The 10,993-nt window shown below is 36.7% G+C and overlaps 1 protein-coding gene across 7 annotated transcripts; it reads left to right on the forward strand.

Annotated features, from left to right (window-relative positions):
* The first annotated feature begins 681 nt into the window (after positions 1-681).
* Positions 682-9,427, forward strand: LOC116845426 (ankyrin repeat domain-containing protein 39). 7 transcript variants are annotated; one of them, XR_004378240.1, is made up of 7 exons: positions 878-1,181; positions 2,037-2,141; positions 2,411-2,635; positions 4,457-4,555; positions 4,850-4,970; positions 5,069-5,239; positions 5,370-5,557. XR_004378240.1 is itself a non-coding variant. In XM_032818092.1 (4 exons), exons 3-4 carry the CDS (start codon positions 7,626-7,628, stop codon positions 9,201-9,203), a joined length of 582 nt encoding a protein of 193 aa, XP_032673983.1. In that variant the 5' UTR covers positions 682-777; positions 864-1,181; positions 7,614-7,625; the 3' UTR covers positions 9,204-9,427. The 7 variants fall into 7 exon arrangements, 1 of the variants encoding a protein (XP_032673983.1); XR_004378241.1 differs by having other exon boundaries at positions 4,850-5,282; XR_004378239.1 differs by having other exon boundaries at positions 4,850-5,239.
* The last annotated feature ends 1,566 nt before the right edge of the window (positions 9,428-10,993 follow it).

Raw genomic sequence — 10,993 nt, forward strand, 5'->3', positions numbered from 1 at the left:
ACCGCGTCCGATGTCAGACGTACGACGTCTGATATCCAATAGGAGAACAGCTTTCCAATGGAGAATTGTATTCTCTATTAGACATCGGACGCGGTGTGAATCCTCCATAAGCTTTAGTGCAATAAATAGTTCCATTTAGTGCTGTAAGTGCTTCAGAGCGACGAATGAATCAATCACATTGCTTTATTTAACGTTTTAAAGTATTTGCAGTATTAAACGGGCTTTCCTGCTTGGCTACGTTCAGATTCCCCATCCGGGTGTATTCTATTACTAGAAGTGCTATAGTATATGTAACATAAAGGGCGCGGTCCAACACCGCTACACTGCTGCGCAGTGTTTTTCCCTCTTGTTCTATTCCTTGGATTCGAATGAAGAAAGAGAAAGAAGTAAAAACGCTACAAAGCATTTGCAGTGCCTGCTCGACCGTACCCATACTATAGTGTTTCTAGTAATAGAGTGCACCCGGATGAGGAATCTGGGTCATGATTCTCGAAAATATATCGCATACGACATTTAGTGAAGAGCTATAATATACGTAACATGAACTATAGCTTTTCTAATGAATTGTAGAAGAATAATCGACTGTGATTGGTCAATTTTTACGTTCTGGCATAAGTTAACGGATTACGGCCATTATAAACCAGCCTTTAAAGTGTCAAAAGTGCGAGCAACGCGAACAGACTTCATATGCAGCGTAGGTGCTTTGTATAAATTGTATTTTTCTTATTCATATTTATATTAATAATATAAAAAAATATATATGAAGTGTCATATTAAGTATGTATTATTAATATTATGTATTTAGAAAAGAGATTTATATTGACTTCTATATAATTTTTCTTAATTCTTCCATTTTTGCAAAGGGCGTATAGATACTCTTATTACGATGAAGTGTATACAGTACTGAGAGGTATTCATGCTTGCGCTAATACGCATGCGAGTTTGTCCCACGATTATTTCTGGGTTACAAGTATTGCGTACTTTGCGAGATTCTTCGTTGCTCGTGTAAATAAAAACAGAATATTATCAGTAGTTCGAATTTCGAAGCGGTGAGAGCGACTGAGTCATTTGAATAGAAGATCGAGCTGAGAGAGCACGGTGAATCGCAACGACCTCTCGGTATCATATACGTGGCTGCTTTTATTTACATTGTATCGCCAAGAGTCGTATAGTTGTTCTAGGTAAGAATCGATAATATGTTAATAGCGCTGAAAGAAATTCGCATGATTCAAATTGTCGCAATTAGATATGAGCCGTTGATTCACTATTGATCCATGCTATTGAAATTTGTTTATCCACGTATCCCCTATGTCGAATTTCCATGAAATACCAATATATATATTCAGTGCATATATTTCATATAACAGTTCGCTCTATTTTACTCGTTGTGAAATAAAAGTATGTTAGGATAGGTTCTACGGTTTATGAAACACGTGTCGCATATTTGCATGCATTTATTTTAAGAGATTAGGTTAGGTTTGCATATTTTTAATTATCATAATTACAGGTTATGTGGAGACAAAATGTAGTCTGTTATTTATCTATTTATGTCTCGTTTTGTCAATATCGATTAAATCTTCATTTGAATTTAAACTTTAGACAATATTTAAACTCAGGTTTAGGTTTAATCGACATTGGCAGAAATGAACACTATATGTTAATTATGAAACTTTTTAAAACAAGCATGTTGTACTTATATGTTTAGTTGTTGTAAGATCTGTTTAGTTGTTGTAAGATCTGTTTCATTTTCTTTTGTCTAATGTCGTGTAACACTGACAAGTGTGATTGCTTCTTCAATTTTGCATTGAAAAAAATGTTTATAAGTGATTTGATGACTTTTGGGAACTCTCTGGACTTTCAGATGTTTATGACATACAATCTAACTACAAAGTTAAAGCACTAACAGAGTAATTTTATTGTTGATATAGAGTTGTAGCTATCTAATTAAGGTACAAGCAGTATTGTACAGAGATTTCTTACATTATTGCTTAAACATATATGTGACACATATCCATAGAGTGTGTCATCTATTACAGATCGTTTTAGCCAACTATTACAGATGCCATATATTCTAGTACGTGGTAACCTAGCATCATATGGTCATAAATATCCTTGGAGGGTTCTAGTATCAGGGCTTAAAGGTATGAATCATGTTGACCTCATGTACATGTTTTATTCCTTATTATGTGCAGTAGTGAAATGATATGTCCAACATCTCACAAGTAATATTTGTAGTAGTTTAGATCATGTTTTTTGATAGTCTTTTCATGTACAATAAGGAATAAAATTTAGAAATCTACAATAGATTGATATATTTATGGATTGTAGAGATGAATTTGTACACAGATGTCATAGGTACAATAATGAATGAAGACTGAGGCGCAAGTAACGTTAATCAATTATGTTATAGCGACTGACATAGAACAGCTGAGTCGCTTCTCCTCTGGAGGATATTGCGACGACTCAACAATAGTATATTTGCAACATCCTTGTGTAATATTGACTGCTTTAGAGGTACTCGGTTACAAAGTCGTCGCGTCTTCCAGCACAAGTGTTAAACAGGATTATAATGAGTACATGTGGACCATGAGAAAAGATTTTTCAGAGCCAGAACCTGGCCCTGTTATAAAAGCTGGTACGGTTCAAAATCAGTGTGAAGCATCTGAGGCTTTTTTAACATTTACCATGCATAAACATTCTAATGCTTTGAAGATAAAAAGTATCAGTCGATTAGTTTAATATGAATTTTAATGTGCTAATGAAGATAAGTTGTTACGATACGCAATATATCGAATTTAATATAAAGTATCGAAGGTATAGGGGAAAGGTTATGTTCCGGAAGAAATTTCGCGCAAAAGTAGTACATGTGTAATTAAAAAAAAATTTATATATATATTATCGCGCACATTTTGTCAATATTTTGCTACTTGTTTACATGAATTCCACATAGAGTAATCTAATGGGAAATATTTATACGTTACTGCCATGCGTCGATAATAAGAACTTCTTATGATATTGCTACCACCAAAGGTAACTACCATCGTTGCCGAAAAAAATAGTTTATTAACGTGATTATTAACGTGAACGTATAACAACTTGTTTTTTTATATTTCATGATGATGGTTAATAACAAGTGTCCCAACTATGCTTCAATTAACTCATTTATATTCCAGATGAATGTGTGAAATTCCGAGTTAACTTTAAATAAAAATGCAATGTGCAGTTTTATTGAATAGTGATATTATAGATAGATATTTGATAAACTTTTGTTTCTCTTAATAAATGTATAATATGGGAATCATAAGAGATATATGACCAAAAATATGTCGTAATATTTACAAGGCCGAAGGAATATTTCCATGAACATTTTTACATGTATCTTTTGGCAGAAAATACTTTTGCGTTATTTCAAGTATTCGTTTGTTTTTAGGTACTTTCGGCTATCTGAAGAGATAGATCTAATATCGATGATTAATATGTGTTTGCATTTTCACGATTTCTCTGAGTCGACTAAACGTACGTAATTAATTACACGTATGCACACATTCATGTTTAATATATTTTCCTTTGAAATTTTCGAAATTTTAAACATCTCCTCAAAATAATACCTTAAAAGTAGTTTTAGCAGATATGCTAAAACTACTTTTAAGGTATTATTTTGTTAAAAAAATTTCGCATATCCATCACGTACAGGTGCACACGCTGACTCACGATATATTCGCGATAATTGCAATTTTTATAGATTATATTAATAAACTTATATTTTCACGCGCTTTTACCTCGGATAATTCCATCTTAGAATCATTTTGTCATTGCACGTTTGAATTGATGTGTGAGAAAGAGAGCACGAGCATCAGTCTGCTTACTCGTTAATTGTTAGTGATTTAGCTCTTTCATAATTTGTTCGTAGAATATTTTAAACATATACCCAAAATTATCACTAAATGCGAGTATTTAGTCTTAGTAATGATATTTCGTCACTCAGAATTTCATATATCATCAGGAAATACGTGAGTTCATTGAAAACTCTCAATTTCAATGTTATGTTATCATTCATATATACATATTACTTGTGCTTGTGTATATATGTACTAATCACATCCCAATAGAAAGAAAGATTCAGATGAACGAATCATTTAGAAATGATAACAAAAATATCTACGATATTTAAAGCAATATTAATCACAATAACAAATTGACGAAGGAAAAAGCTGTAATTATAACCAGATAGTACGAAAGGAAACGGTATCTCTTATTCTGTCATTGCTTTCTAATTATTTTCTATTGGTGATACAACACATCGCATCAGCTTACTCATGTCATATTCGCTGGAAAGAAATATGCCATTTGTCTCAAAAGTGGTTTCAGTCAAATCTCTTTAAAAGATCTTCTCGAGATAGATATCTTATGTTAAGAACATTAAATGAGGATAACCTATTTCCATATCGACATATAGTACTGGACGGAGCATTGTGCCGAAATCGTACTGACAGACGTAGAAAGAGACAAGACGATGTGTGGGTAGGAGTGGTTTATGGAGCAACGGGACCACGAGGCACTTACAATTCTATTATTTTAATTAATTTTTTTTTTAACAGTAAGAATATAGAATATAAGGAAAAAGGAAAAGATGAAATATAAAAATGTTTATAGAGTATATAAGAAATTTGTAATATATATGTATTACACGTACAACATGTAATCATACGTAGTAATTCATATATAGTAATGTATGTTTCCAACTTTTAAGGATACGATATTGTTTCCTTTCTCCTTAAACAAAATTTAACAAATAAACAGAGGGTAAAAAAAGAGATCCGTGCCCACACATCTAGCTTTTTCTTTTTAGGTCTTTCAACACAAAAAATCAAAGAAGTCTTGCCGAATGCTCCGTCCAGTACTACGTCCAGTACTATATGTCGATGTTTCCATGCACTATGGTAAAAAAAGAAAAATTACGGGGAATTACGGTGAGTCCAATAAAGTGCTCTGAAAAATTTATTTGTTCGATAAGCTTGTTTTTCGTCGAAGAGCAAGAATTTCCAAGCTGCGTATATATCTTGACCAGAATAACTCGGAATGTGTCGTTCGCGCCTTTGCGTCCATTCTAATGATGAAAGTTCAAGGGTCGAAGAGGTAAATTTTATTTTGGAAGTTTACTGAGATCACATGCATCTAATGAACGAGTCGAGGAATACTTCGATCAAATACTTCACACGCCACGTTGAAGACATCTCGCGTGAGCACGCTTTAAACTTTCCCGAAATTTCCCCGATAGTTAGGTTAGGTCCAAATTGACTCACGCCACTCTTTAGGCAAGCGGCCCGATCGCATATCACTCACATACGTCACGTCTGCTTTTCTTCTAGAAGTAAAACGCAACCAGGTATAACAATACTTTTAGCGCGACAATGGCAAAGACAACGAGCAACGTCACGTCCAAAAAGCTGGACGTCGTCGACGACGACGACGAGATTTTCTATTACGTCGGTGTAAGAGCGTCACCATTCGCGACCGATTGCGCGGTGTTCGGTCTGTCGTCGGGCGAGCAGGCGGCCTTACGCACCCACTTTCCGCTGGCGCCCGAAAGCTCGGATGTCATAAACGGAATTCTAATCAAAGGTTAACAATCCCTCGTATTATCTTGCTTAGCAATTTGTATAATTAGATCGGACGAAGCCTCGAGGAAATTTCTCCAGGAATGTCGATGCGATTAAAAAATTTACACAAAACCGAGACGGACATAAAGATAACGGTCGCAAATCCATCTACGATCTCTTTGTGGAGACTTATACGTTGCAAAATTGCTTTCAGGATCACCGTTCTCCGTGATAAACGCTCTGGCCGAGCTCGGCTATCGCGTTGTTTGTAGTACCGGCGAGGGCGAGATACTTTGGACATTGCAGCGGGAAAGTTAATGCTATTAAGAATGGGCCTTACTACATATGTATTGTATAACGCTAAGCGCACACACGTGTACCCGCGTCGTGACTTGTATATGTATGTTTACGCATCGAATCGTAGTTAGGAGCGACGAATCAACATTCAGCCGCGACATTACTGTTTGTCGTTGCTATTTCGTTTATTTTCGACTCTGGATATCTTGTTTATCTTGAATCACGTTCGCAACTGATTTTACAGCTCCGTATAATTTTACGGTGGTGATCTAATGCTTACGCGCGCGTGGATTAATTAGCATGCATTAAATTTCTTTTAAGATAATCGATCACGCGCATTCAGAAAAACTGAATGGCACGTTTAGCAAAAAGGCAGTTGAAAAGGTAGAATTGTAACTGGTCGATATGAACAATAACACGGACATTCTCCTCATCTTCTCGCGACACATTTATACCATGCCGGCGGGATTTCCACTTGTTTTGCGCGGCAAAATTGTATAATTATGATAAGACGGCCGATTATAATAATCCGGAGATTGAACTGCGCAAACGGTTCTCTGTACCATACAAAATAATCGCGTTGCGAACGTTAATTTATCTTTTTACAACATGGAAAACTTGTCGAGACAAACGCGCGCGTTGCTAATCGCGATATAACGTGAGCACCAATTATACGACAATTTGTGATATCTTCGCCTCGTTGCGCGCGAGATGAGATTTTGCAAGCTTCATTGGATACAATTCGGTCGAAGATGTTTACTTCGAGTACAGATTGAGTTTTCATCGAATTTTCATTCAAGTTTGCCGATTCGAATCGGCTGGGATCGGTGTTATTTTTTACAGCAACCTAGACTGGGATTGGTGTTATTTTTTACAGCAACAGTTTATTCTTGTGTACACAAGCAATTGCACAGTGGCCTCATGTAACAATATATAAACGTTTATATAGTCTTCTCTTTCACTACTTGCTTCTATGGACAGTTTATTGCATTTATCATGTTGTTATCTTGTTATTGTCATACGAGATGTCGTTTCTCCGGATCGTCCAGAGAGTTTTAATATGTAAAACTGTTATTTGATATGTGGTATTATTATTTTAGCGATATATATTCCTATTTATATCAACATGTTTATTATTGCAAATCGCGATATAATTTGGGAAAAATGTTATTGCGATCGATTTTTTCTACACCGGCCGAAAGGCATGAATGGTGAAATTATAATTAAGAGCATTATATCGTAGTGCGGCGTTTACGCGTCGGTTTTGTATGATTGTATGAAGCGAAAAAGGGAACGTGCTAAGTTGAAAAATGCATTTGGCAACGCAACGTGAGAATACCTAGTAATTCTAGTTTGATATAAATCTGATCATTGGTATGCAACTTTTGTGCTCGTATCGCTCGCGTATAAGTTTGATGCGTGACGAATTTTCTATCTATATAAAAAAATTTCTAAATTGATGATTATATATACACGAGAAGCATGTGGTGTACTATTTTGTATTTACGATAGTTGTAGTGTGCGTAGCGTTTAACTAAATGTTGTAAAACCGATTGCATTATTATTAACATATGTAGAAACGTAGAAGAGAAGAAATAAATCTTGCGAAGAAAGTGTGCGCTCCACATTACCATGTAGTGCTTTTACCAGAAATCATTACCTCTCTTTGGGGTTGTTCTTTCCTTTATGATATATTGTAAGAACGATTATTTGCAGATACGATAAATAATGGCTCATTCTCATGGGGATCATGCTCATGATGCGTGCACCACGGACAGCAATCTCGGCGTTCGGCAAACATTAGCCGAGATGGAGTTCGAACGTGGTATTTGGTACGCAGGTAAATAAAACCGATGTTCGTGTAACGTAGATTTGTCCGGAATAATGCAATGAATGCTAAATTATGAAGCAAATAGGCATTCAACGCGGTCGACATGAACATACGGTTTCAGAGACTAGAATAAGTAGTCGTACATAATCGACCTCATCCAATCTGAAGCGGATTGTGTTTCGGTAAAACTTTAATCGGCGATTCGATTGCTACGATAACGAATACGGGAATTTGGGGAATTGCGTGAGGCGATGCGCTCTCGATATACTCGTCAGAGAAGCATCGACTTCTAATTTCAGAAGCGACGCTATATCTGCACTTTCTATCGATTTTCCAATAAGACCAGGATTCGTTTGCGTCATTTCAACGGAATCGATCTTTCGGGACACCCTGTACTACCGCATCCGGCGATACAAGTCGCGGATTTCATTCGCAGAAACTCGATCACTTTTGTTAACGCGATTGTTCGAGTGGAGTGCGTTTTGCATTTTGCATCATTCCTGTTTTCCTTGCGTACTTTCAAATTAATATCTTTCACAATAAAAATAAATAATAAATTCACAGTGTGTTTCCCACGCATTCTTTGAACGGAAATAGTCATTTTTTTAAATTAAATTGAATTAATAAAATAAATAACACAAACGATAAAAAATAATTGGCTCAATTTTAAACGTTACATATGGAAATAGCACAGAGAATTCAAAAAGAATTCAGTCGTATGTCACCAATTCTGAATTCGTTTTTAGATGCAAAGAGAATTCTTCATAGTTCAGTGAAAAGAATTCCTTTAGCATCTAAAAATGAACTCAGAATTGGTGTTATACGACTGAATTCTTTTTGAATTTCCAGATCCAAAGTATCAGAATTGACCGCGCAAAGAAACTGATCAATCGCGATCGAGTATTCCTTTGAATCGTTACAGGAGAACGGTGATCGAACTGAATTTGAACATTCTCCTGCGCGGCCTATTTCGCGCTCTTTGACAACGTTTCGATGCGTTTTCAGCGCTGACTGACGACTTGGAGCGCGTGGAGATGCTGCTGCGGAACGGCGCATCCGTCAACGCGGTGGATTCCTCCGGCTACACGCCGTTGCATTACGCCGCACGAAACGCGCAAAGGCAGCTGTGCGAAGTGCTGCTGCACCACGGCGCGGACGTGAACGCGCGGACTCGCTATGGTCAGGCGACCGCGTTGCACCGTGCTGCTACGCGCGGCCGCGACGACATCGTCAAGCTGCTGCTGTGCCACGGAGCGGACGCGAATCTCGTGGACGCGGACGGCAATAATGCTCTGTTTCGCGCGATCATCGGCCGCGCACCGGTCGTTTGCAAGTTACTGATACCAATCACCGATCTCACCGTCGTCAACAGCTCAAAACTCGATGTGGAGGAAGTGGCGAAGGAAGATTACGAAGATATATTATCGTCCATCATAGAGCATAAGGAAAAACAAGCGAAGGGGAAGAAAGAATAAGTGATATATATGCGTAATATGTCTTTTTTTTCAATTTAATAATTTTTGTGGTGATAAAGATAAAAGCTGTCATTTATAAATCAAATACCGCATGACGAATCGTTCTGACTGTGTCCAAAAATCGTCTGGATGTGCTACGTCTTCTTCGTTATGAACATGATTATAGTCGAGTACTACAAACAAATATATTCTTTTGATAAATCTCGTTACTGTGGATATGTATATGTGAATATTTTGGTTTAGTATCAAGGAACTATTACAATAGATACTAGTGTTACTTATATATTTTTTCCAAGTATTTTTCGAACGCTTTTCAATTATTTAAGAAATTATTTGTTTTGGCGATTCCGTTTACAATAGCTCAATGAATTTCGTCCACAACGATTGCTTTAGCACTCTACTCTGCACTCAGAGATTATGCTTTGCAAGAGGTTATAATATTGGTAGTTGTACATAAAAAAGATAATAGTTTTATATGGTTCGGTGATACAGGGTAAAAAATATATTAGAAAAAATATCTTTCTTGTACTAAAGAAAAAAGAACTGGTATAATAGATAAATATACGTGTAACTGATATAATAGATCCAAGCGTTTTGTATCTCAGGATATTTTGCACTATTTCTACGTCTTCTTCGTTATGAACATGATTATAGTCGAGTACTACAAACAAATATATTCCTTCGATAAATCTCGTTACTGTGGATATGTATATGTGAATGTTTTGGTTTAGTATCAAGGAACTATTACAATAGATACTAGTGTTACTTATATATTTTTTCCAAGTATTTTTCGAACACTTTTCAATTATTTAAGAAATTATTTGTTTTGGCGATTCCGTTTACAATAGCTCAATGAATTTCGTCCACAACGATTGCTTTAGCACTCTACTCTGCACTCAGAGATTATGCTTTGCAAGAGGTTATAATATTGGTAGTTGTACATAAAAAAGATAATAGTTTTATATGGTTCGGTGATACAGGGTAAAAAATATATTAGAAAAAATATCTTTCTTGTACTAAAGAAAAAAGAACTGGTATAATAGATAAATATACGTGTAACTGATATAATAGATAAATATACGTGTAAATAAAATATGTAGAAAATATACAAGTCTACTCTCACAGAAGGTTAATACCTTTCTTCTCTGGAACTTTAGTTGGAAATTTCACTCAATCTAAATTTTTCACAGACACACACATACTCCTTTACTTTTTCTGTTTTGTGAAGTTTGTCGATGAAGTTTTTAGATTTTATATATAACGATGATATACTGACTTAATAAAAGCGTCAAGTGTCCAGCGAGAAGGGAGATAACTAATCTTCTGTAATAGCAGTGCTGATTTAAAGACGAAAAGAGTCATAAATTTCTGACGATTTGCTAAAAATTACTCTGTCGAAAATACGGAGTTAAAACTCTCCCGGTTTTTCTCAGAATGAATGAAAAACTCGTCGAGTTTGTCCAAATGACGAGCAAATTTAACGCGCCGAAAATTCATGCGCCGTTCCCGCCGCGACTCATCTCTCTCTCTCTCTCTCTCTCTCTTTCCTCCCCCTCTCTCGTCCTTCCTCGTTAAACTTCACGCGGCCGTCATTCCGTCCGTCCGTCCATCCGTTCGTCGGTCCGTCCGCGCACCGGAGGGTCGTGCACTTGATATTGAATCGGTCGCGCTCGCAGCGCTTCGGGCGCGCTCGGCTATCTCCGGCAATACTCGATGAGTTGCGGTACGCGACGCACGGCGGCGTCGGCCGCCGGAGCCCCAGTCGCGATAATCAGCGCTGCCACCTATCG

The sequence above is a fragment of the Odontomachus brunneus genome, unplaced genomic scaffold (assembly GCF_010583005.1).
Source record: "Odontomachus brunneus isolate Ranch 3 - 2012 unplaced genomic scaffold, Obru_v1 Obru_scaffold_052, whole genome shotgun sequence".
Classification (NCBI taxonomy): domain Eukaryota; kingdom Metazoa; phylum Arthropoda; class Insecta; order Hymenoptera; family Formicidae; genus Odontomachus; species Odontomachus brunneus.

Excerpts from the sequence above, each read along its gene's own strand:
- LOC116845426 (XM_032818092.1), top strand. The coding sequence starts at position 7,626 with ATGGCTCATTCTCATGGGGATCATGCTCATGATGCGTGCACCACGGAC. Across the intron at positions 7,738-8,733 it reads ACGTGGTATTTGGTACGCAG|CGCTGACTGACGACTTGGAG; the intron begins GTAAATAAAACC and ends ATGCGTTTTCAG.